The sequence below is a fragment of the Panthera pardus genome, unplaced genomic scaffold (genome assembly GCF_024362965.1).
Source record: "Panthera pardus isolate Hobbes unplaced genomic scaffold, ASM2436296v1 HiC_scaffold_21, whole genome shotgun sequence".
Lineage (NCBI taxonomy): Eukaryota > Metazoa > Chordata > Mammalia > Carnivora > Felidae > Panthera > Panthera pardus.
Window position 1 is genome coordinate 44,819,862 of NW_026526777.1, and position 26,784 is coordinate 44,846,645.

General features: G+C 43.2%; 2 protein-coding genes across 6 annotated transcripts in view; one reads left to right on the forward strand and one right to left on the reverse strand.

The window, feature by feature from the left end:
• The window catches only part of COLGALT2 (collagen beta(1-O)galactosyltransferase 2), a 110,932-nt gene extending 96,047 nt beyond the window's left edge, over nucleotides 1–14,885 (reverse strand). The window contains exon 1 of one of the 2 annotated variants that reach the window (XM_019427212.2): nucleotides 14,547–14,883. In XM_019427212.2, coding sequence (XP_019282757.2) covers nucleotides 14,547–14,809 — 263 coding nt within the window. In that variant the 5' untranslated portion in view covers nucleotides 14,810–14,883. Of the gene's footprint in view, nucleotides 1–14,546 lie in introns of both variants that reach the window. The other variant, XM_053909182.1, reaches the window with a different exon arrangement.
• Nucleotides 13,371–26,784, forward strand: part of TSEN15 (tRNA splicing endonuclease subunit 15) — a 103,065-nt gene continuing 89,651 nt past the window's right edge. Inside the window, exon 1 of one of the 4 annotated variants that reach the window (XR_008424644.1) lies at nucleotides 13,371–14,230. Coding sequence is in view for 2 of the 4 variants with exons in the window: in XM_019427237.2 (XP_019282782.1) it covers nucleotides 13,949–14,230 (282 nt within the window). In the remaining 2 variants the exon portion in view is untranslated. Of the gene's footprint in view, nucleotides 14,231–25,730; nucleotides 25,899–26,784 lie in introns of those variants that run through there. The other 3 variants (XR_002074570.2, XM_019427237.2, XM_019427273.2) reach the window with 3 other exon arrangements.

Consider the following 26,784-nt stretch of genomic DNA (forward strand, 5'->3'; position numbering starts at 1 on the left):
CAAAACATTTTTTTGAATTTTATAATTTCATGTAGCTATGAACCATGAGTCTGTTCACCACGGACATGAGACACAGATACGTCAAAACTACTGAAGAAGTAAAATATAAGTGTAAATAAAGAAATGAAGGGGCGCCTGGGTGGCTCAGTGGCTAAGCGTCCGGCTTAGGTTATGATCTTGCAGTTCGTGGGGTCAAGCTCCGTGTCAGGCTCTGTGCTGACAGCTCAGAGCCTGGAGCCTACTTCAGATTCTGTGTCTCCCTCTCTCTGCCCCTCCCCTGCTTGTGCTCTGTCTCTCTCTGTCTCAACAACAAATAAAAACATTAAAAAATTTTTTAAAAAACAATAAAGAAATGAAGACCCAAATGACGTCTCAAATAGCAGAGCAACAGAATAAGCTGCTTCATTTTATGTGGTATCAGTGGTAGAACTACAAAAACTTAGGAAAGCTTTTACAGATCAGCCTACCCACAACTCATTGTATAGATGAAGAGACCAGGGCGAGGCAAAGAATTCAAGAAAATCTGAAAATGTGGCAGTGCACGGCATAGGTGAGGCAAAAGAGCAAACAGCTAAGAAAGCCAGATAAAACGGGTACTGGAATGCCCTGTGTGGAATGTGGCCGAATACTTTCCAGGTTCTTTTCTGAGCAGAGATAAAAATTACTCTCTGTTGTCTAAACACACCACCCTTGGGCAGCACAGAGAGAGATAGAGAGAGGCAGCTCAAGGGCAGGTTGGATGATTGTACCAAACTGACCTGTTATCAAAAACTGGCCTCTGTATATCCAAACTCCAGATAATCCTATCACGGGTAACTGAGAGTCCAATTGCTGCCTTTATTTTGACAAGATGCATGGGAAAATAAATGAGGGTTCGGCCCTTACCGCGCTGACATCGGCCAAGACTGGCCAGTGGGCCTGAGGCTTCCATGCTTCCCAGAGGGACCCTGAATACTCTGACTTTCATGGGGAGAGGGAGTTCAGTCTATATGAGCAAGCTACTGCCATTTCCTTTTTAGACAAATGCCTGCACTTCTCCTTCAGTTCAGCAGTGTTTGCACAGGCCTTAGGAAAAGCTATTAAGATTCAGCACCAGGGGCGCCTGGGTGGCTCAGTCGGTTAATCGTCTGACTTCAGCTCCGGTCATGATCTCACGGTTTGTGAGTTTGAGCCCCACATTGGGATCTGTGTGGGCAGCTTGGAGCATGGAGCCTCCTTCAAATTCTGTCTCCCTCTCTTCTCTGCCCCTCCGCCACTCACATTCTGTCTCTCTCTCTCTCAAAAATAAATAAACATTCAAAAAGAAATTAAAAAAAAAAAAAAAGTTCAGCACCATTATCAGAGGGGAATGGCAGAATCTAATCTTTTTTGGAAGACAGAAAACTGGCCCAGAAGTGGGGCTGTAACCTTCAGTCACCTGCTGGCACTGGTGCAATCCGATGCCTAAGCAATGAGGATCCAGTGTGTCTTTGATGCCCAGACAAGGCTTTGAAGCGGAGTCAAGACCGCAGGACAAAGGCAGCACTGTTTATGCAAATCTGGAAACAAAAGACGCTAAAATCCAAAGCCATTAAAAGTAACATCAGAAACCCAACACCCAGAGATGATTAGAAGCTCTGCACCAGTATGAAATAGAATGCCTGAAAGCAAGGCCGGGCAACACACCAAAACACATACTGTGGGAAGGAGTCCTGAGCGGCCGGAGCTTGGCAAGATGCGCTCAGAAGCCTTGATCTAGGCAGCTCCCTTAGCCAAGGGGAAGCATCTGTGTGCCACAGGAAGGAGGTGCTGGGCTGCCGCTGCTTCTGCACCTGGTGCACACAGTCCCTTCATGAGAAGTTCCAACACGCGCCCTGAGGTTCCAATATGGCTTGCAAAGCCAGCCGTCCTGTTGCCCTGTCCCTTGGCAGTTCGGTCGTCATGTAGCACGTGCCTTCTGTGGAACACAAGGCTCTTAGTGAACATCTTTGGGCGCAGTATACAACAGGGTGAAATACAATGGGCTTCTGGGGCACCTCGGTGGCTCAGTCGGTTAAGCATCCGACTCTTGATCTCGGCTCAGGTCATGATCTCATGGCTTGTGAGTCTGAGCCCCACATCGAGCTGACAGTGCTTGGAATTTCGTCTCTCCTTCTCTCTGCCCCTCCCCACTAGTGGTCTCTCTCTCTCTCTTTCAAAATAGAAATAAACTTTAAAAAAAAAAAAAGAAAGAAATATAATGAGCATCTGAAAAACTTTAGATTTATTTATTTATTTATTTGCCCACTCCAAAAAGATCTAAGTTTGGGCAGATGGTCCAGAAAACACCAATCATCCAGAGTTATGATTCGTGAAAATTCTTCAGCTATGGTCACTTCCATGAAGGACATGCTACTGTCAGATTGGAAAGGGACTCCAGAGAACATCTCATCCAAAGGTTCTCAAGCCTGGTGGCACCTTGCCACCCCTTGGGAAGCTTTTAAAGTATGTCACTTGCCCTGGCCCTACCCCAGAAATTCAGACTTAAATGGTCTGGGGGGTTGGGCCCAGGCATCGGTGTCTTTGAAAACCTCATCAAATGATTCTAATCAGCGATTTGAGAACCACAACCTTAGCGAGGAAACTGAGGCCCAGAGAGATTAAATGGCTTCCATAAAATGACAATGTAAATAACGCCTGCAGCCCTTTCACAAGACAACTTACATAACAAAATAATGATAACTGCACACCGAGAGAAAGATGAACGACGCTGCTCTTGGCTAGAGGCAACTGTCCCGGAGACCCCAGGTATACCAGGCCTCACCTTCCTCCCTGGGTGACTAGTATCTTTTTCGTGGGAAGCACTCGAACAGCTATAGAGCAGCTCACATCCTTGAGAAGAAAAAGGCATAAAAAAGAAAATGGATGCATAATTCGAGAACTTTCACTATGGAATTTTTGACAGACCTGTCACCAAAAGAACACAGTAAAACTAGGATGTGGAAAGCAGGACATGTAGCAACTGAGTTGTGATCTTTCCCAGAGTAAGCCGACCATCGGTGGGGTCGTAATAATACTACTATGCCAAGTTAGAACACACCTTCGTAAAGTAGCAACTGACTCACAACAATCCTTTGTACAGCAGATTAGAACAGTGTGAATTCCCCAAATTTGTATTTTGATTTCATATGTAATGAAGATCCCAGGCTTAGGGACTTTATAACATCATCTAATTAAGGCCAAACTGCCAACTACTAGAAGCAATTTGATAGACTATTTTTCACAAGTGAGGGGAGGAGGTCTTCATGACAAGCCAAAGAGAAAACCAAAGGTAAGAAAATTACAAGCAACAAAGGAACCAAGCTTAGGAAATACAAGGACTGAAGTGGTTCCAATGACTCCTTTTTATTTAAAGAAAATGCACTGATTTGGTTTCCCTCCACTCTATTGAGAGATGTTCATCAATAGATGTCTTTTCTTCCGTGAAACTAAATGCTTGATGAGCTCATGATGGGAAATAGACTGAACAAAGAGAAGGGTTTGAAGGAGTGTCATTTCATACTGAGCCCCAGTGCAAGGTACTGTATATAGTAGGAAGCTTGGGACACTGCTTTAAAAAACAAAACAAAACAAAACTTGTCTAAAAAGAGCCACTGTTGGAAGGAGGGAGAACACATGTGCTTGGCTCAGCAAAAAACACAAATGATACATGCCTGGCAAGCCTCTCCTTTGTAATCCAGTACCTTACTACTTCTCTTAATGAGAAACCCCTTTAGCCTTCTTGATTGCTTAAGCATCTGGATCTTGAGTTTAGAAGATTACACAATATACCAACTTTCCAAGTTCTGAAAATCCTATGGCCTGCGCCTTAGATGGATACACAGCCTTCGGTCCTTTCATGATGGTCCTTCACTCCTCCCAGGGCCTTCAGGGAGCTCAGGTCTTGTAGTTCCCAAACCCACAGGTGCATCCAAATCACTCATATACATGTTTAAGATACAGATTCCCAGACCACTCCCACAGGCCATCTGATCGAATGTGTCTGAAAAGGGGCCCAGAAATCCACATAACTAATAAATGCCCTAGGTGTTGTGGCCCCTGAGCTAGTATTTAGGAACCACTAGTTGAAGCCCAGCAGCCTTAAACCAAAAGGTTGGCAGAACAGTAATGAGGGCCATGTCCACTTGTCACCAATGAACTTGACTAGTGGGGGTGAGTTCACTTTTAGGCCACCTCAACTACTAATTTCAACATGATCACTTGGATTTGTCCACATAGACAGTCTGTGATGGCCAAATAAATAAAAGGATGTACATAATAGTTTTTTAGTCCATTGCTTTATAAATTCGTAGCATGTCTCAATAAAGAGAATTTTCTATGGTGGAAGTTAATGTGCCCAGTTCATCTTAAGGTCTAGCAAGATTAAGGAAAGGCAGAAAGATTTATAATTTTTGTAATTTTCTAAAATATTTTAGTATGCTAGTTGTTCCAAGCCTTCCATACCAACTCCACAAAATCCATCTGAAACCCCAGACATGATCTGATGGGCTGAGTGCTCTCCCATCCCCCACCCCCATGCTTCCAGAAGAAGGACTGCAGTAACGTGGGGGCTGCGTTAGGCTTCCTGTTCAATGGTGCGGTGATGACTTGAAAAATCCTGATTCCGCTTGGCAGTAATTTTCCACTATCTTGGCGGGTCTTAACCATAATCACTGTGGTGTGTGGAGCTTGGACAGCTTATGGGGCTGGCTGGAAACCAAGAAACTAAAAAGCAGTCCAGCGGTCCAGCAAGGGACTCCGTGTGGGGAATACCACAGCCCCAAATGTCCACAACCACATTTCTCACAGATATCCCAGGAATTTAAGTTCCACTCTTAGTCTCCAGAAAATTTTGCCTTTCCCAAGACCCCAAAAAGCAGCAATTTCTCACTTAACATGATTTTTTTATGGAAAATGCCAATCAATGTACATCGGTTCCATTCCCTTTTCTCAGAATCATCTCTAGTTCTGCGAGAAGAGGAAGCTTTCCATAGCCTACTGTCCTCCCCACCTCCAAAATAAAGAATGGGGACTGGAAAGAAAGGGTTCTACTTCCCTATTGTCCAAAACGGAGGCACTTTTAGCTACCTTCATGGTGTTCTTGGGTTGACCGCTGTCTTAGTCTGTCCTAACAGATGTAGGCTGCTATAAGAACATACCACAGACTGGGTGGCTTACAAACAACAGTTTGGTTTGTTGTTGTTGTTTTGTTCTGTTTTGTTTTGTTTTTTTATAGCTCTGGGAGCTAGAAGTCCAAGATCAGGAAACCAGCATAGTCAGGTTCTGGTGAAGGCCCTCTCTCAGAATGCAGTGTTCTTGTGTCCTCACATAGCAGAAGGGGTGAGGATCTCCCTGGAGGCTCTTCTTCCAAGGGCACTAATCCCATTTATGAGAGTTCCACCCTCATGACTTAGGCGCCTCCCAAAGACCCCACTTCCTAATACCAGGGCTTAGGATTTCAACACATGAATCTTGAGGCGGGATGGGGGTGGGGTGGGGTGAGGGATACAAACACTCAGACCACAGCAACAGCCAAACTGGCGAACATTTCATTTTAAGGAACCTCCTCTCTCTCCTGCCTGACACATCCTTCAATAGACATTTAAGTAATTCAACCTAGAGGGTCAAGAATTCTCCCAATGCAGCCAATGTATCACTTAAACCAGGTACTCATGAGAATGCTTTAAAGGAGACCTAGCCCCACACTCAGCCTCCCACCATATTCTTAGGGCATATGCAGCCCAGGACCATTGCTCACATTATTATTTGTATCTCTGAAATGCACATCTTCTAAGGGGTCTTGGGACATTCATCAGAAATACTGGGGAGTGGAAAGGGTTATTTTTCATTATGTTTGCAGAGGTAGAAATCTCATCAGCTAAACCAACAAGTCAGGGACAGTCCTCAGCTTGAAGACTATGCCAAACAACCAAAATAATAACAATTGTTGCCTCAATTAAATGGGACATGTTACAAAGTCATAAGTTCGGCCCTGGAGGGATGCCATGAAGTTGTTATTGGAAGTCTAAGTCTGAAAAGATTACTGTATAGTGCTCCTAGAGAGGAAGAGAAATGCCCTCCAGATAGATCTAAGGTTTAATTTATGCAAGAGACTTGGCTAATGCCACCAACCACAAACGCTGCATTTTCATGGAACTGAACGGCAGCATGTTCCAGTGAATTAATTACAGCCACTCTATTTATATTCTGCGTGGCTTTTCAATGATTACCTATAACAGGATTCTTTTTTACTTTTATGAACATTAACACATAGCTTTTCTACCAGAGGAATGAAGAACTGAGGGAAAAGTAATATGATCTTGATCTTTTTACCACTAGGTCATTCACTGGCAGCTTGCCATGACTGCTCCTTCTAGAAAGCTTGAGTCCTAGTGCTCCTGAAGCATCTGAGCAAGGGTCACCACCCAAATGCCTACAGGGGCCAGGCAAGTCATGTTGAAGAGCCAGACAGCGATGGCAGGGAAGGGGCTGAGCAGGGATTATAATCGCACGCAGGATGGGCCTGATAGGAATGTGACTTCCTGGACAAAGTCCAGGAAACAGTGGATCCTCAGCCCCAACAATCACTACCATGTACAAATGCAGGCCTGGCCAGGCAGGTGCTAGTTATGCAGGCTTGCTCAGTTTGTGAAGTTATCCAGTTATACCTTTATGATATCAGTTACTTTTTGGATACATATTGTACTTCATTTGAAAAGTGTGTGTTTTGGGGGCGCCTGGGTGGCTTAGTCCATTAAGCACTAGAGTTCAGCTCAAGTCATGATCTCATGGTGCATGGGTTTGAGCCCATGTCGGGCTCTGTGCTGACAGCACAGAGCCTGGAGCCTGCTTCAGATTCTGTGTCTCCCTCTCTGTCTGCCCCTTCTTGGCGCATTCTCTCTCTCTCTCTCCCCCTCAAAAATAAATAAATGTTGAAAAAAACCTGTGTGTGTGTGTGTGTGTGTGTGTGTGTGTGTGTGTGTTTTAATGGCCTTAGGGCCAGATTTTCCAGGGGTCAGGGCACAAGGGCAAGGGAACAGGATGAGTGTAATCAAGAAGGTACTCAGAGAAACTACCTGGAACAGGTGTTGTGTGAAACTGGTTTTTTCTGTGCCACCCAGGGCATGAGTATAGGTGGCTGACAGGGTTTTAAAAAGCTGGGATTAAATCGATTTTAAAACATCACACTTATGCAGAACAGGATTTATAAGACAGTCATATTTTGGTTAACATTAAAAGAATACACATATATGCACAGAAAGTTTCTAGAAGAATGTGTAATGATCTGTTAACATTCTTGACCCTGGAAGGTGGTATAGAGTAGAAGGGAGATTTACTTTTTATCATGTTTCCATTTATACTGTTTGAATCTTTATTATTCTACTCTTTCAATAGAAACGAAAAAAAAATCAGGAGAGAAAGTTCTTAAAATCATTAAGTTACTATTAAATAAATCTACAAGGCCCCTAAAGAATTTCAGAATTTTTTAAATCAGCAATTTTTGATACGCTCACAGTGTAAGTGCAATTAAATGAACAAGTCACTCCTTTGAGAATAAAGATGTCGTGACATATACAATAGACACATTGTAATTCCTAATGAATAATACCTCTGGTTTAAAGACATACGGTGAAACCTTTTCGTAATATGGTAACTGGGGAACAAGACAAACAATCGTACTATAGGTTACTCATTTTTTTTCAGACATTAACTCCACTGTACCCGGCATTGTTACATTATTTAAAGAAATGGGCAGAAATGAGCCTTATAATAGTCTTACCCTTGTCCCTATGTGAACCTTATAATGGCCCTACTATTCTGTGCCGAAGGCTTGAAGACAGTGCCACACAGTGATATGACCCATGTGTACGTTTAAAAGTGTTGGAAAAAGGATCAAGGCACAACCAGCAGCCTTCATGGTTACAAAGCTTCCATTGTTCATTCCTACGACCACCAGAGACAGTCAAGGGAGACGACCACAAGAAGCCTGCTTATGTACCTGGAGCCACAAAGAAGCTCAGTGGTAGAATCACCTGGAGAAAGTTGCTGAAGACAAACCAGTAAAACCAAACCCTACTTAGAATCACTGGCACGTGCCTTTAAACCATTAGTGATATTTGATATGAAATAATCAGTGTCAAAACAGCTACACAGGGGGGCGCCTGGGTGGCTCAGTTGGTTAAGCGTCCTACTTCTGCTCAGGTCATGATCTCCCAGTTTGTGAGTTCCAGCCCCGTGTCGGGCTCTGTGCTGACAGCTCAGAGCCTGGAGCCTGCCTTGGATTCTCTGTCTCCCTCTCTCTCTGCCCCTCCCCTGCTCATGCTCTGTCTCTCTCACTCTCAAAAATGAATAAATGTTAAAAAAAAAAAATTAAAAAAAAACAAACAGCCAGACAGGGCTTAAAATCTAGAAATCTGTTACCTCATCCCAATACTTATTCACTGTATAATATATGAGGGGAAAATCCTTTAATTGCCCCGTATTTTGGTTTCCCCCATCCATGGACATCAACTAATAAAATAGAACCAGGAGAATTGAGGGATCCTTTTATTAGTCATTTCAGTTTTTAGCCAAAGGAAACACATAATTCTGAGGCCCAAACATGTTTTGAAATTGGAGGGTGGGGACAGGATTGATAGTTTTGCCCAACCGTTTGGAAGAAGGTTGAGTTGAAGGGTCAACAAAATCTAAGACCACTAATTGGAAAGGCTGAAAAACTGATGTTCTGTTTTGCCAGTATAAACCCCAAATGCTGCAGCTCCCATGAATATGAAAGTGTTGCCTTAGCCATTGGCCACTAACAACACTTGACAGATTTCTTTCTGTTGCTATGTGGCTGTGATCATAGCAAGTGATCTGCATATTTACATACAATTTAGTCTCATTCTGTCCCTATGAAATCCACCAACATAAAGCCGAGGTCAGTAACTAGAAAGTGCCTAAGCTAAGTGACGAAATTATCAAGACAGCGGAAGGGAACCACTGAGTCCTTTGTGTCATTCAAGCAGAAGGGGCCATTCTTGTTTGGAAGAAACACTGGCACTCTTCTCTTCCTAAGTTGGGTCAACTGACAGAAGCAAAAACTAGAACTAATTGGTCCTTTCTTGATCTTAAACAGACCATTTGTATTCAGTCTGGGCCATTAGCTGCCTGAGTCACATCCTGGCTCTGCCACGTCCTAGCCTTGTAACCTCAGGCAAGTTATTTAAATTCTCTGTGCCTCAGTGGCCTTCTATGTAAAGGGAGGAGAGTAACAGCACCTTTTGCCCAGGGTTGTTGTCAGGACTAAATTAGTTATCCTATCAAAATGTGTAGTTTTCATTAATAGATAAATGTTAGCTTTCGTTATGCTTATACTTTTTTTCTTGGAAAGACGATAAAGAGAGGTCCTTGTGAATGTATTGTTTTAAAAATCTTCACTTGGAAAGAGAAAGGTAAAGGAGATGTGACCGAAAGGAAAAGATGGATAGGACTAGTGTCCTATTGTCCACTTAGTAGCATTTACATCAAAGACCTTGTCCATACATTGTTTCATTTACTTGTTAAAATAACTCTTGGAGGTAGATATTATTATTAGTTACTTCCAGATGAGGAAACAACTCTTAGTTAGAGGTTCGCTGATGTGCCCACAATCACACAGGAGATCTGAAGCCTAGCATACCTGACTATAAGCTTGAATGCTCCCTCCTCAGTACTACTAAACCACCAGGCTGGGATAAAATAAGAAAAAGAAGGTGGGAAAGTGAGGAAAACAGACTAATGGAGAGAAGGGGACCAACACATCATCTACCTTTTCACCCAGAAACTAAAACTTCTGTCCATAGGTATAACATAAACATTTCATGTCAAGACTCTGATGATAAAATGTGATGTTGTTCTTGCTGGTGCTGAAAACCATCATTAATAGTAGTCCGGGGGGTGCCTGGGTGACTCAGTAGTTTGAGCGTCCGACTTCGGCTCAGGTCATGATCTCACAGCTCGTGAGTTCGAGCCCCGCATCGGGCTCCGTGCTGACAGCTCAGAGCCCGGAGCCTGCTTTGGATTCTGTGTCTCCCTCTCTCTCTGCCCCTCCTGTGCTCACGCTCTGTCTCTGTCTGTCTCTCAAAAATAAATAAACATTAAAAAATTTTTACAAAACTAGTAGTTTGGAACATGTTATAAATACATGTATATTAGTGTGTCTAGTTAAACGTTCGCCAAAATGCTACTGGTTGAGCATCAAGGAGTGGAGAATAATCCAAGGTAGTCTCCCAAATACTGCACCAATAAAGTAGTGTGCAAAATGTCGGGATCAGCACCCCAGAACAAGCTGACGCTCATCAATGTTTTTGTTGATGTCAACAGAAACCCATCTCTTTATTTAGAAAGCCATGCATCGGTTCCTAACGTAGTATACTACTGTTCAAAACTTTACCAAATGAAATGCCCAAATTGTTCTGTAATTACATGCCAGTTACTGTCTTATGATTGCACAGACTGAATCCCTGCTGGTTTTCCACAGGCAACAGTCAGCTCTCCAAAAAACAAACCTAATGTATCTTTTGGGCCAAATGTTTTTCCTTATGCCCTGCTCCATTTTTCATTATCATGGTACTTGGCACTCCTCCCCTTAATCATAGGTTTGAGAAGAGGGATGAAGTCAGCCTTCCCTCTGTTGCTAAAGCCACTGTCCATGGCTCCACTGAAGAGCGCCCCCATCAGTGCACACAGTTCCACACGGTTCCCCACATCTCAGCACAGCAGGGATTCCCATGAACTCAGTGCAGGTTTTAATTAGAACACAAGGAACTTCTTGGGCACAGTTCCTTAGTTATGACATTTGAAGGAAAACAATTCGCTTGGTGGGGTCTTGAGATCAGACAGGTAAATGTGACAGGTTTTCCTTTTGCCTGGTACAAAGGATCTCTAAAACATAAACTTTTCTTAATTCAGTCTCATCCGGATAAACTTAATGCTAACTGAGATAACGGCCCTCACTGTCCAACAGCAAGCGTTTTCAGGGCAGTTTACTGGTACCGACTGTGAATATGGTCCAGAACTTCCGGTGAGAAAAAAATTACAGCATCGGGAAGCTTGCATGTGCTCACGTGAACCACACCTGCCACGCATACAGGACAGAAGTCTTATCAGATGCTCCACTGATGTTAGAGATAAGCAGATGAATGAGAAGGGTGAGTGTGCACAGAGCTCCTGATCTAAGATTAAATGGAAGTTGGCAGCCTGACTCTGTGTCCCACCTGGTTCTGTTGTGTAAAGTTCAGGGTAGCTGACGCCATTTTTGGCACTGGCCATTTCTGACATCAGGGTATGCTGGCTTTGCGGAGTGGATGTTAGCTAGCCCCTTGGGCATCTCAGAGTGTTGAGTAGAGCCTGAAACTGAGAGTCTAGAAGTAAGTAATTGGCAGAAGGTCCTCGACGTTGTAGCATCCTAACCTGAGTTACTGTTTCCTCCTGGAGGGTAATGTCCTATAACCTTCACAGCCAAATACTCCTCTAGTGTCAGTCTCAAAGTTAGCAGCTCCAGTGGTACAATGCAATGAGTTTGGAGATTTGCAATCAGTAAGCCTGCCACCTGCTTTATCGCCCCTGACAAGAAATTCTGGTTAATGTTCCAGTGTCTTTTTTCCCCCATGCGGTTCCCTCTTTCTGGAACCCTCCCTACCTCCCAGGTTTTAGTGGATTCTTATTTGTCTTTCAAAACTGGGTTCCAACTAAGTGTCAATTCTCCTCAAGAAGGTTTCCATGACCACACAACTGCCCCAATCTGACTTAGAAGTCCTTTGTCACTCCCCTAAACACTATAAATGTCATTTAGATCATCTTATGCTGCCCAGTAAAAAGAGCCATATTTGTCTGTGAGAAGCCACATTACTCAACTATTTTCAGCTAGAGCCTGGCAGAGTGCCTTGATCTCACAAAAGATGGTCATTTTGAGTGTGTGCTTGTACAACCTCTCTGTGCCTCAGTTTTCTCATCCATAAAAGGGTATAATCATAGTACATGCCTGGTAGTGAATGTAAAGTGTTTAGAATCATTGTGAGCTCTCATTAAGCATTTGTGAAATTAATAAATAAATGTAATCTGAAGTCAGTTACTTTAGATATACTGTCTTCTTTTATGAAATGGAGATACTTGTATTTCTTTACAGAACGGTAGCAAGGATCAAACAAGATGACATAGTTAATGAAAGTATTTTGAGAGCTGTAAGCTCTTGAGTGGCTCAGTCAGGCAAGCATCTGACTTCAGCTCAGGTCATGATCTCTCAGTCAGTGAGTTCGAGCCCTGTGTTGGACTCTGTGTTGAGAGATCGGAGACTGGAGCACGCTTCAGATTCTGTGTCTCCCTCTCTCTCTGCCCGCCCACTCACACTCTGTCTCTCAAAAATGAATAAATGTTAAAAAGGAAAAAAAAAAAAAAAAAGAAGAGTCTTTAGTGGTTAATGCAGTGGTTGCCCAAAACCTATTCAAGCCTTGGATTTTTTCCCCTAACTTTCCAACACTGGCCATAAGGGACAAGGTACAGTTACATGGACTATTAACAAGGGTAAGGGAAAATAGGTCCCAGAAGCCAGTGCAGAAATGGAATACTAGCCATCTGAAAAGAACATCAACGTCCGCAGAATGTGGAACATCCAGAGGACTTCGGAGGCACAATCATTGCTGCTTGATTCTGATCATATCAAAAATCCATGGAATTCAAGAGCCGGAACGAACTTTTGAAATCATTCATTCTAAATTCCTTCATTCTACTGATGAGGAAACGGATGTCTATGGATCCCCAGCCACTGGCCCAAAGCCACAAAACAAGTTAGTGACAAACAACTTGCCTCCTCATTCATAGCCTATAGGTGCATATAAATTTAGTTTGTCCCAAGTTCCCACCACTATCTTTTTAGGGTGGACTTCAGGGACAATCCTGGGTTCCAATTCCAGTTTTGCCATTTATTACTTCGGTGACTCTGAGTTATTGAACTGGTCGTAGTCACAGCTGCTCTGTCTGTAAAACAGGGATCCTAGGGTCTCTTTCAGAAGTTCACCCTATGATAGAAGAGGTAATGTCTGTACATCAAGCAAAGCCTGTGCCTAGTACCTGCTTCACCCTTCACTAACTTCCTATACTAACTATTGTAATGTTCTTTAAACCAAACAAATGCATAAAGACCAAGACTATCTTATAAAACATCTTCTTTGAAGAAAGCATCTAAGAACTGACAGCTGTGAAGTTTTCTTTGGTATTGAAGTGGTTAAAAAAAAAAAAAAGCCTTCTTTCTGGTTGAAAACCTGGCTGCCCCACCGTTTCCACATAACGTGCCCTTGTCCGTGGCCGCAGTCACGTATAACGGGGTATATAGTAAAGCAGTGTATAGGGCAGTGCTGCACTCTGTGACTTGTTTGCTTTCTCACCTCTGCACCTCTCCCACCAGGTACCGCTAGGCTGCCAATTCCAGCTCCTGCTTTATCCTTCCTCCTCTCTTTCTGCCCAACCAGGTCTTTAAGGATGCGTCCCGTCCGAGGACAGCTCCCTTCATCAACGCAGGAGAGAAACTGCTCGGGAGTGACCCGGGCTCTGTCTTCCTCAGAAGCCCCCTTGTCCACGTATCTGGCTGCCTATCTCTCCTGGCGGGTGTCCAGTTCCTCCTCCACAGGCCTTTCAGCGGCTCCCCTGACCACCAACTCCTCGCCCTCCGGTACCTGCGTTTCTAAAAGGTGCGGGACTAGACCGAGTTCTAAAAGTTGGTGCGCGCAGCCACCTGCACTGATGCCCTGGCCCTCCCCGCAACAAACACAGCACCAGGCGCGGGGCTCTATCCTGGGACAACAAAACTTGACTGTCTGCCTTCTCCAAGGCAGCTCCGTCCCCAGGACACCGTACCCCAGGGTGTCCCGCGCGGTCTGCATCACAGGCGAGGAATGAGCCCCAGGAGGATGCACTGGCGCGGACAGCCGCGGTGATGGCGCGGCTGGGAAGACACGGTGTGCCCCACCTAACCTCAAACTCTGAGTCCATATCCCTTCTCCCCCCACCGCTCACCCTGCCATCCCCTGGAGAACCAGGAGCCACTATTCTTGGCTCGGAGGCGGGGGCAGGAGCCGGGCACCGGGAAGCCAGGGCGGCGCACCGTTCGCCTCCCAGACATTCCGGAGCCCCCTTGCCGGCCACAGTTACGCTTCACGTCGCGTCTGGAGGACTAGGCGGCGACGAGCATCCCTATTCCCTCTCTCCAGGGCCAGAGGTATGAGGCAGGGAACGAGGCAACCTCGCGGGGTGGAAGGGGGCGCAGCTAGCCCCCTTGCGGAGTTCCCCCAGGCCCCTGTCCGGGAAAGGGACGAGGCCACCGCGATCCACACCCCCGCGCACGCCCCGGAGCTCGGGGCGGCTAGCGGTGGCCACCGACACCCCAGGCGCACACGGCCGCGTGCGTCCTTCCCCAAAGCGACCTCCGGATCGGATCCCGCCGGGAGCCGCGCGGGCGGCGGGAGGTGTGCGCCCGGCGCGTCCCGCGTGCCCCACGGTCCCGGGCCCCGGCGGCCGCGGCGTCGCGCGCTCACCAGATGGCCATCCTGCTCTTGGGGTAGTCCAGCCGCTCCAGGCAGCCGAGGAAGTGAGGCAGCGCGTGCGCAGCGTTGCGGGCGAGGACGGCCACGAGCACCGTGGGTCTCTGTACCGGCGACTCGGGGAACACCTCCGCCTCTTCTTCATCGTGCTCCGCGTCGGGCTCGGCGGCAAAGCGCGCGCGGCAGCCGCGGCGGAGCAGAGCGGCGGACAGGAGCAGCAGCGAGCAGGCGAGGGTGGCGGCGCGGCGCGCAGCCATGTTCGGGGCCGCGGCGGGCGGCGGGAGACTGGCGGCCCGAGGGCGCCGAGGCCGGCTGCGAGGGCCGGGCGGGGGACGCGGCTGCCCCGGCCGGCTGGCGCGCGCGCACTGGCAGCGGGCCCTGCAGCCCGGGAGCCTCCCGCCGCCGCCGCCGCCCAGGCCCTGACGCGGGGGCGCACCGCGGACCTGCCGGCGTCGCGCCCTCCGGGGGCTCAGGCTCGCCGACAGCCGCGTGCGGGGGGCGGAGGGGGGTTGTGCGTCCCCAGTCCCGCGGAAAGTTCTTCTCGTCTGGGCTCAGCTTGTCCGGCTGAGGTCTGTGGCTCTCCCAGAGCTGTGAGGTGTGGCCGTCACTGCCAATGGGCGTGTGTGTGTGTGTGTGTGTGTGTGTGTACATAACGGTGAGACTCCGAGAAAATTTATTCTGCTTTTGCAAACCGCAGTCTAAAGTCCTTCACAGTGATGCAATGTATCCAGTTTTGCATAATGCACCTATTGACTAGATGGGTAGAGTTCTAAAATGGAAAGTCACCCAGCTATCCATTACTACGGTAAACAACTTTTTAACTTCCACCGAGGCAGAGTGTTTGCATTTCCCTATACACTCAATTTCTCTTGAAGTTCATCCTCGACTGAGTAGACCCTCGATTACACCAAATTTGAAGTCTTGGAGAAGTTTAGAGTCAGATTGAACCCTTGAGATTAAAGGGAATCAATCCCCTGGTCGGCCACCGTTGTGAAGCCCCGTTCCTCTCTCTTTCCCTCCCAGGGTACTGAGTTTTCTGACACGATGGTGTAAAAGGAGTTTCGCTTTAAATGGTTTTCTTTTTCCTTAATGACCCAAACGGACAAAGAGTAACAAAGACAAGGAAAATCCATCCATACATGTTGGAGTAGAGGAGAGAGACAGAGACAGAGACAAAGAGAGAAGAAAAAGAAGAGGGCTGAAGGAAGAACACAATTAGTACATAAAATGAAATGGCTAAAATACACTGCCAAAGGATATTTACTCTTGAACATAACATAGGAAAGCTAGTAATGAAATCTGGAGTTCCTTCCTTGTGGGATTGTGGAGACTTTGCTCTATCCACATGTGGGATGGGTTGGTACCACTCGCTGCACATGCATGACCTCCAACTCCAGTTCACCCTCAGCCCTGTCCCCCCCAGATTTTTACTTGTGTCCCTTCTTCCCTGCAACTATTAGAAGTTTTCTTCACTCTCCTCCCACCCCCTCACCTCCTCAGAAAAGTATCACTTTCTTTACAGAACTCCCTCCACAGCCCTATCTCTAATATCCCTACCAGTACCCTCCTTACTTGAGGCGCCTGTTCCTGACAGAGCCTTTGACCACACTCACTCCCTTCTCATCCATGACTTTGCTTTGCTCCATCATGTATATTCACTCTCTACCAAATCTTCAACTGGTCCTTCATCATCAGCTCCTCCCCCTCAAGTAGAAACTTAGTCCTTTCCTCTCCTTGGAAAAAATTGTTTTCTTTTACTCCTGTGTCTCCTTCTTGCAATACCCCCTCTCTTGGTCAAGCTTCTTGCAACGGGGGTCTACACTTGCATTTCCACTTCTTCACCTCCACCTCTCCTACCCGAGTGCTGTGTGGTTTCCTGCTTCCTTACAGAGGCTGTTCTGGCAAAGTCACAGATGACCTCAGCACTGGAAGATTCAGTGACCTCTTTACAGTTCTCACCTTCCTGGACCTCTTTGTACTTATGTTTGAGCCTTTTCACTGCATTCCCTTTCACAATGTGCTATGTCTCCTGCTCTAACCTCTTCTCTAACATTTATACTTTTATATCTAGTGGTTTACACACATTTCCTTCTCCTCCATTCTCCTTCAGAAACTGCCATTGCAATTTTCTGTGTAGGCCACAGGGACCGTTAGACGTTGTCCTTTCCCTGGGGTGAGGGGGGATAGATGGGCAGTTGCTGGCATCCCTGGAGCCTAGAATTGCAGGGTGTATTTAGTTTTCTTAATGTTCTTGCTGATTACATAAAGAACGTGCTAATCAGTTATGGCCTGGCAAAGAAAATGGGATTTTCCCTGATCATGGCATATTCGTAAAATATACATTAACAGAATGTGTATTTTATTAATCATAACAACATATATAAAACATGAAAACAGTAGTTTATACATGTTAAATGTAGTGCAGATTTATTTGGTCTGCAGACAAAGCTTGGTGCAGAAGTAGATTTCACAATAGATTACATAAACTTTGCAAACCCTATTACCCATTGGGGTAACCAACAATGAATTCAGTAAAGTTACAAGATACAAAATCAATATGCAAAAAATAAGTTGCCTTTTTATACAATAACAACAAATTACCTTAAAAAGAAATATGATAATCCAATTTACAGTGGCATCAACAACAATCAAATATTTAGGAATAAATTTGACCAAAGAAGTGAAAGATCATTGATGAAAGAAATTGGAGATGACAAAAATAAGTGGAAATATATCCCATTTTCATGGATTGGAAGACTAATATTGTCAAAATATCCATACTACTCAAAGCCATCTATAGATTCCATGCATTCCTATCAAGCTTCCAGTGGCAACTTTAGAGAAATAGGAAAAAAAAATCCTAAAATTCAAATGGAACAACAAAAGACCCTGAATAACCAAAGTAATCTTGAGAAAGAACAAAGCCAGAAACATCACACTTCCTAATTTCAAACTATATTACAAAGCTATAATAGTGAAAACAGTAAGATACTGGCACAAAAACAAACACATAGACCAATAGGACAGAATTGAGAGGTCAGAAATAAATCCATGCATATATGCTCAGTGAATATTTAACAAGGGAACCATGAATGCTCAGTGGGGAAAAGATAGCCTCTTCAATAAATGGTATTGGGAAAACTAGATATTTGCATACAAAGGAATGAAACTGGACCTTTTCACCGCTTGAAAAATTAACTCAAAACAGGGTTAAAGACTTAAATGTAAGATCCCACACTGTAAAATTCCCACAAGAAAGCATAGGAAAAAGCTCCTTGACATTGGTCTTGGCGATGATTTTTTTCAATATGACACCAAAGCACAGGCAACAAAAGGAAAAATAAACAAGAGGGACCACAGCAAACTAAAATGCTTCTGTAGGTTTATGGAATGGAGGAAAATGTTTCCAAACCACGTGTCTGATAAGGGGTCAATATCCAAAATGTATAAGGAACTCATGCAACTCAATAGCACACAAATAATCCTATTTTTAGATGGACAAAAGGCCTGAATAGACATTTGCCCAAAAAAGATATAAAACTGGCCTGCAAGTACATGAAAAGATGCTCAGCATCACTAATCATCAGGGAAATGTAAATCAAAATCACAATAACATATCACCTCACACCTGTTAGAAGGACTATTATTGAAAAGGCAATAGATAACGAATGCTGTCAAGGATGTGGAGAAAAGGGAACAATTAGTACACTGTTGGTGAGAATGTAAGCTGAGACAGCCACTATGAAAAGAAAGCAGTATGGAGGTTTCTCAGAAAACTCATATGATCCAATGATTCTACTTCCGGTTTTAGACGTGAAGGAAATGAAATGACTATCTGAAAGACATATCTGCACCCACATGTTCATTGCAGCTTATCTATGGTATATACATATATATATGGTATATCTATGGTATATAGATATACCATAGATAGGGTATATCTATGATATATATCATAGCTATAAAAAAGCCACAAAAAAGAAAGGAAATCCTTTCATGTGTGACAACATGGATGAAGAGAGGAAGAGGGGAGGAAGGAAAGGAAGAGAGAGAGAAGGAGGCATGAATAGAGGGAGGATGGAAGGAAAGAAGGAAGGGACATTTAAAAGAAGCTAAGTATGTTGTCAGATATACTGTAACATGAATGTGTAGGGTGGATTTAGTCCTTCTCTGCTAATGGCTCCAAATGCAATGATTTATTCAAGTCTATTTTACTACAGGATAAAAAATATGTTGAAAATGGAAAAAGAAAGAAAAACTACTACAAATCTACTACCCCATCACAACCTCCATTAAACATTTTGGGATAATTTTAATATGGCATTTTCAATTTGGTGTTTTCATTGTGGGTTTGTACTCATTCCTCCCAATGAAATTCGACACTCATATTGATAGCAAATGTGACTATATATCTATAAACAACAGATGACATGTGTTTTGGACTATAAATTGCATTCGATGCCTTCTCACATTTACAAAGCCAAGTATTCCTTAAGACTGCATATATGGAGCTGTTTATATATTTTATATACAGAAATTACCAACCTATCCCTTTTACTCTAATTCTTGGAAAAAGCTTAATATGAAATATTTAATAAACATGGAATATATACATTACATATTTAATATGTTATATATTTAAATACTACAAATAAAATGAAAGTCCACATACCCAGCATCCACCTTGAGAAATAGAACATGAACCATCAACTTTGACACCCTGTGGGTGTCCCTTCCTGTTGCAATATTTTGCTCTACTCCCCAGAGACAAGTACTAGACTAAGTTTTGTATTAATCAGTCTCTTAATTTTATTTAGAACTTTACTTCCAGTGATGGATACTTTTATGTGTCAACTTGGCTAGGTTAAGGTACCCAGTAGTTAAGTCAAACCAATCTAGATGTTGCTGTGAGGCTTTTTTCCCCCCATGCAATTAACAATTAAATCAGTAAACTTTGAGTAAAACAGATTATCCTTTCAAACCTGCCAGCCTGCCCTGGAAATTTTGGAATTGCGAGCCCCTCCAAATGCATGAAACAGTCCCTTAATATCAATCTCTCTCTCTCTCTCTCTCTCTCTCTCTCTCTCTCTCTCTCTCACACACACACACACACACACACACATATTTAGGAGGTGTATTAGAGTTATCCAGAGAAACAGAACCAATAAGGTGTGTGTGTGTGTGTGTGTGTGTGTGTGTGTGTGTGAGAGAGAGAGAGAGAGAGAATTTTTGCCACATATCCTACAATCTGCCTACTTAAAGTATGTAATCCAATGGCTTTTAGTGTATTTACAGAGATGTGCAACATCACCACAATCAATTTTAGAATATTTTCATCATCCCAAAAAGAAATCTCATATTCATTAGTGGTAAATCCCCATTTCCTAGCCCTAGGAACAGCTAACTCTAGCCCTAGGGAACAGCTCATCTATTCTGTCCCTAAAGATTCGCCTATTCTAGAATTTCATATGAATGGAATTATACAATATGTGGTCCGTTGTGACTTCTATCCCTTAGTGTAATGTTTTCAAGTCTGTCCATGTTGTAACATCTATATCAGTACTTCATTCCTTTTTGTTGCTGAATAATATTCCATTGTATGAACAAACTACATTTTACTTATACATTCATCAAATAATGGACACTTGGGTTGTTTCTACTTTTGACTATTGTGAATAACACTGCTGTGAACATCTATCACAAATACAAGTTGTATTTGAACTTTATGTCAATCAAATCATATTTTATGTATTATTCTGTGACTAATATTTTTGACTCTACACATCCATGTACAAGTTGTATTTGAATTTTATGTAAACAAATAACATTTTATATATTATTCGGTGACTAATATTTTTGACTGTACACTAGATTTTTTGAGATTCATTCAAGTTGTTGATTGAAGCTATAGTTCATTATTTTTGCATAGTAATAGCTTATAGGATTATATGATAATAGCATATCCATTCTACTGTTGATAGATATTTGGGTTGTTGTAGTTTATTCTGTTCCAACCCATACTTCCATAAATATTCGTGTACATGTCTCCTGGTCGACAGAGGGTAATTTTTTTTTACCATAACCTTCAGTGAGAAATCTACTTGATACCATGCTATAGGACAAATATATAACTGAAACAAAATGTTCATAAAGCAATACTTAGGAACAGTTACTCTAACCACATGCAATGCACACTGATACTTTCTTTTCTATTTTAAATAATTCAATTTTAAAAACTGAAGTTTTAAACTTTACAAGTCATTCAATTTATTTCACAAACTCTAAGGATTCTAGCCCTCCATTTGAAAAATACCACACTGGGCTACATATGAGAGAGTAGGGTCGCTGAAGCATAGGATTTATGCATCTTTCCTGTGCTCTACTTTTCAGCCAACTCTTGACTTTTGTTACCAATCTCATAGGTATTTTATGATATCTTCTTTTCTCAATTACATTTCCTCACTCTACCAATGTAGTTGAGTACCAGTTCATGTTTGCTAGTCATTTATGTCTCTTTTTCCCATTTATTCCTATTTTTTTCTACAGAATGTTTTGTTTCAATTCTTTTTTTCTCCATATTTCGAATGTTTATTTATTTTTATTTTAAGAGGGACAGAGAGAGTACAAGTGGGGGAAGGGGAGAGAGAGAGGGAGAGAGAGAGAATCCCAAGTTGGCCTCACACTTGCAGTGCAAAGCCTGATGTGGGGCTTGATCTCATGAACCATGAAATCATGACCTGAGCTGAAATTAAGAGTCAGATGTTCAGTTGACTAAGCCACCCAGGCACCCCAGTTTCATTTCTTAATTGATTTTTAGAAGTTCTGTATATATTCTGGATGTGAATCTTTTCTTTCAGTTATGTATTACAGATGCCTTCTGCAAGTGTATGGCTTTTTCCCTCACACTGTGTTTGTCTCAGAAATTCTTAATTGAAATATAGTGAAATTTATCAAACTTTTTTCATGCGGTTGGTACTTTTTGTGTTTTGCTTAGGAAATCCTTTTCTGTCTTGGGGGTCATAAAATCTTTATGTATTTGGATTTCACTTTAAGCCTTTAATCTATCTGGAATTGATTTTATTTATAGTGCAATTAGGAATCCAATTTCTTTTATGCAAATATACATATGTGTATATATTTGTATATATAATTGCTTTGACTCCTCCCCACATCTACAACATCATTTCTGTCCATATTTGTATGACACTGTACTTGGTTCCATTGGTTTGTTTACCTATCACATACCTGTACCAATAGCACATACTCTTAATTACAGACCCTTATAATAACTTCCCTCTGCTTGTTCATCTGAAGGGTCTTGGTTATTATTGGCCCTTTTATGTCCACATTTCAGAATCAGCTTATCAGATATTAGGAAAATCCCTGTTGGGGTTCTAATTAGAGTTGCTAGAATTGATAGATCAATCTGGGGAAAATTACCACGTTTGCAATACTGAATCTTTCTCTCTCGAAGCATAATAGGTCTGTCTATTTATTTAGGTCTTTTCTAATAAGCTTTAATAACATAATCTGAAAAGTGTTGCTCTTCTATATTATAGAGGTCCTCATATATGCTCATTCATATGCATGGTTAAATATCATAACATTCTAAATATTTTACTATAACTATAAACATCTCACCTATTTTCCTTGAAACACAGAGAATGGGAAATTGTTTCGTGCACAAAAGCAGCAACAAGATATATATGAGCATTCTTACAACCAATGTATTAAAAGCTAATCCAGAATGCTAGCCTTCATTTTTCAGCTTGAGATCATTATCTTACATAATACTGTGTAAGAAGCTTTGTTTTTAATGCTAAAAATTCACATCACAATTCAAAGTTCACTTTTTTTCCCTTGAGGCTCTAACTGAATTAATATGTCTCTGTCCAGACATTGCATTTTTTTTTTGGGTAGGAATAAAAATGGTCTGGCTCAGATATCAAAATGGAAAATCAGGAGAGCAAGTGCCAGATTACACGGAATTTGATTACATTCAGAATACTCAAAGAGAATTTTATTTGTTGTTACTTACCTAGTTTTTTTCCTAACCACTTTGGTTCTCTAATATAGTAAGCTATTGAAGCATTTGTAAAAGGAGGTATTCTTTAGTCCATGAGAAGCTGAAACTCTAACCAGTTCTCTGGTGGATTTCACTCTAGATGGCCACCATAGTCATTTTGTGTGCTTTAAACACTAAGTTTACAGACGTAAAGTCTTTGTTTTCTGTCTTAGTCATTCCCAATTACCAAGAATTACGTATGTTTTTATTGTTTAATATGGAGGCCAAGATACAGTCCATTTTCAGTTTTCAACTCTTTGTACTGGACGACATTAAAAATTAGAGCATTTAGGGGCACCTGGATGGCTCAGTTGGTTGAGTGTCCAACTCTTGATTTCTGCTCAGATCATGATCCCAGGATCATGGGATCAAGCCCTATGTTGGGCTCCACACACAGTGTGGAGCCTGCTTAAGATTCTCTCTCCCTCTCTCTCTCTCTCTCTCTCTCTCAAAAAAAAAAAAAAAAATTAGAAGCATTTAATATTCATGCTTAAATGTCATGTTTTTTTCCAAGGTATAGAACTTCTTTTTGCCAAAGGATAGCATTAGCCTGTTGTTTTTTGTCTATGGCTCTTTCTGCATCCTTATGGATTCCCTAACTCCCTTTTTTCTTAAGCTTAAGGTGAAAATCTTCCCCTGAAGATGTTTGAGCCTTGTCCACATAGTATCTAATTCCATTGGATCTCCTTACTGATTTACAAAATTTCCCCTCTACTCTTATTAGGAACAAAATGTTGTTAATGCTTCTATAAATACCATCATTGGAACTGATTGGGATCTTTAGGAGTCAGAGAGATTTATTTACTTCTAATTGCTGGAATTAGTGTCTCTGTTCAGTGCTTCAGGGAGCCTACTAATTTCAGTGTCATTTACTTCTTTGGGGCTTAGCAGCTGCTTTGTGGAAATAAAGGTTAATGGCCTCATTCAAATGCAATACATTGCGATGAATCTGATGTGTGGTTTTCCCTCACATCAGGAATAGATGCTCTTCTTTTTCCTGTGTGGAAAGCATTGCTTTCTTTTATCGTTTTCTTTTCTTCTTTCTCTCAGTTTCCCTCCCTCACTTCCTTTCTTCTCCCTCCCTCCCTATCTCTCTCTCTAATGCAGTCACGCTTCTCATGTGGCTTTTAACAGTTTGATTTCAGTGTGGGCTTTGCCATGTTTATTTTAATTGTTATTCACGTAGAATCTTGTATGTGCAAATTTCTCTTTCATCAAATGTGGGGCAATTTTTTTTTCTTTAATTGTTTCACTGCCTTATTCTCTTTCTTTTCTCCTTCTGGTATGTCCATTTACACGTATGCTGGATTGTTTGATGTCATATAGTGGGTCTCCGAGGCTCTGTTAAATTTTTTTAAATGACTTTTGTTTGTTGTTCACCTTGAATGATTTCTTAGATGATTACCTTCAAGTTCCCTTAGTTTTTCCTCTGTAATTTCTATTTGGCTGTTAAATCTACCCAGTGAAGTTTTTTATTTGTGAAATTTTGATTTTTAGAATTTTTCATTTGGTTCTTTTCTCTCTGTCTCTTTCATGAGATCTTTGTCTCCTGAGATTTTATTTACTGAAAACATGTTTTGTTTTACTTTATTGAGGAGAGTAATAATAGTTACTTTAAAATCCTTATCTGTCAGTTTCAACATGTGATTCATCCCAGAGTCAGACTAAAAAATGGGATCCATTTTGACTTTCATATGTCAGTAATTTTGAATCATCCTTTTATGAAGGATAGAATGTAGAGGTTCTGGATTCTATTATTTTTCTATGATGAATGTTACTTTCTTTGTAGGTAATTTTCTTGCATGGATTTGAACTGTAAACTCTGTCTCTTGGGAGCAGCTCTGGTCTCAGTTCAGACATTTTGTGTGTAACTGAACTGCTGTGATTCTGTTTCTGGTGGTTAAGGATCTGTCAGAGATGTGAGCAGAATTAGAGGATTCCCCCTCTCTGGCTCATTCCGTTCCAGGATTTTTCTAGTCTTTTCATCAGTGTTTCCTGGCTTCGTTCTTCTGGTTCACCAGACAAAACAAAACAAAACAAAACTGAGACGTTTTCTGCATGTACCCCTGATGCTGCTGAGCCTGACTCCTGGAATGCACTTAGCTTCAAGCTGAATGCCAACGAAAGGGGAACTTCCTTGTATAGTTCCTCATCTGCCCTTCTCCAAGCAAACTTGCCCTTCCTACCAGAGTCAGCAAGCTTCTGTTCACATTTTAGTATATCCAGGTAGTTGCTTTTAGCATTATGTACAAGTTTTATAGATGTTTTCTGCTGGGCAATGGTCTAGTAGGGTCTTTGTCGCGTTTGAAAACAGAATTTTATCCCCTCCTGGGACTTTGAATCTTACAGAGTCACTTGTCACCTTGATTAAACCCACAGCCTCCTAACAGGTCCCTCTTTCTACTCTTGCGCCCTAAGATCTATTCTCAACACCTCAGTCACAGGGATCCTGTTCAAACGTAACAGGAACTTCCAGTGTCTTCCCATTTCACTCACAGTAAAGCCATAAATGCTTAAAATGTCCTACTCTGCCTATCTGAAACTCCTCATCCTTGGCTTCCACGTCACATACTCACTGCGCTTTGCATCTTACTTTTCTGACGGCTCATTCAACAAGTCTATGCTTCAGGCTCTGCTCCTCTAATCCTGAAAGGTGGATCCAGCCTAAAAACATGGCCCTTGGCAGTCTGGTCTTTCTTCATTCCACTTTCTTCTACAGAGATCTCATCGACTTTCACACTTTAAACTTACATGACAGGGCAATGAATGAGGCTTCTCCTTTTCTCAGGAGAAGGAGCCCTGGAGCCAATGCTGAAGGCAAAGAGGCCTGAAGTATTCCCCACTTTCTCAACGGGGCTGCAAATTGCTCTGCTGTAAGGAGAATTAAGAGCTTCTGGGCTAAGGGTATTCTTGAACTTTCTTCCGCCAACCATCTGCCCAGATTTGAGTGAGCGCAGAGGGAAACTATAGAGCGCATTTGATCAGGCGCTAGCTCCGTTGGCCGGAGGGAGGGGCTGATGGAACTTTCCTCCTCTGAGGATCTGCGCCCCTCCGCCAGGAGGCAGCGCGCGCCGGGGAAGCGGAACCCAGCCGCGCGCGCCACTGCTTCCGGCCGGGCGCGGGGCGCGGTGCACCACCGGCTACCCGCTCAGCCCGGCATGGAGGAGCGCGGCGGTGCCGAGCCCACGCCGGGCTGCAGCGGCCTGGGCCCAGGCGGCGTTCGCGGCGGCGGCGCCCACTCATGGGCCCCGGAGGACGCCTGGATGGGCACTCACCCTAAGGTCAGAAGGCGCGAGAGGAGCAGGGCGCCGGTCCAGGCCCCTACCCCAGGTGGAAGGCCGCGCCGCCCCTTCGGCCCTCGACTGCCTTGGGGGCCCTGGCGCCGAGTTTGCGCGCGAACCTCGCGGAGGGGGACCCGTGTGCACACTGCCTGTTGCAGCCAGTTGTTTTTGTTGGTTTCAGTGAGTTGAACTATTGTTCTGACACCCCACTCCGACACACACACACACACACACACACACACACACACACACACACACACACCCCAGCCAGAGTTGAACTATTGCTCGGACACCCCACTCCGACACAGACACACACACACACACACACGCACGCACGCACCCCAGCCAGAGTTGAACTATTGCTCGGACACCCCACCCCCGACACACACACACACACACACACACACACACACACACACACCCCAGCCATTCCAGGGCAAGACATTAAATCCAGCGCCTCTCAAGGCAGAGCCCAGTAATAACGTAGGGCTCCTCCTGAGAAGGGTCTCATTTAATCCTTGCAGTAACCCAACAACCACAGCAAAAACAGTCTGCGAGCCTTGGATGCATAAGAAGATAAAAGTTTAGGCACAGCTACCTTTGCACTTAGCATTGAGCCCAGAGTGTGCCGTTGTGATTTTGCTGAAGTACGAATTCCTAATTTTTCTGATATCTTTTAAAATTTGAATACATTCTTCCCCAAAGCAAAACTGCTTAATAATGTGGGTGTATTTTTTGGTAAAGCAGCAAAGAAGATAGAGCACCTTGCTTGCTTCTGTTTGGCAAATTGCTGCCTTGGACCAGTAATTCCCAAACAATGAACGGACAGTGAATGGAGATGGGGGTTTTGTAGGAATCTCAGAGAGGGGTCTAGTAACTTTAGTAC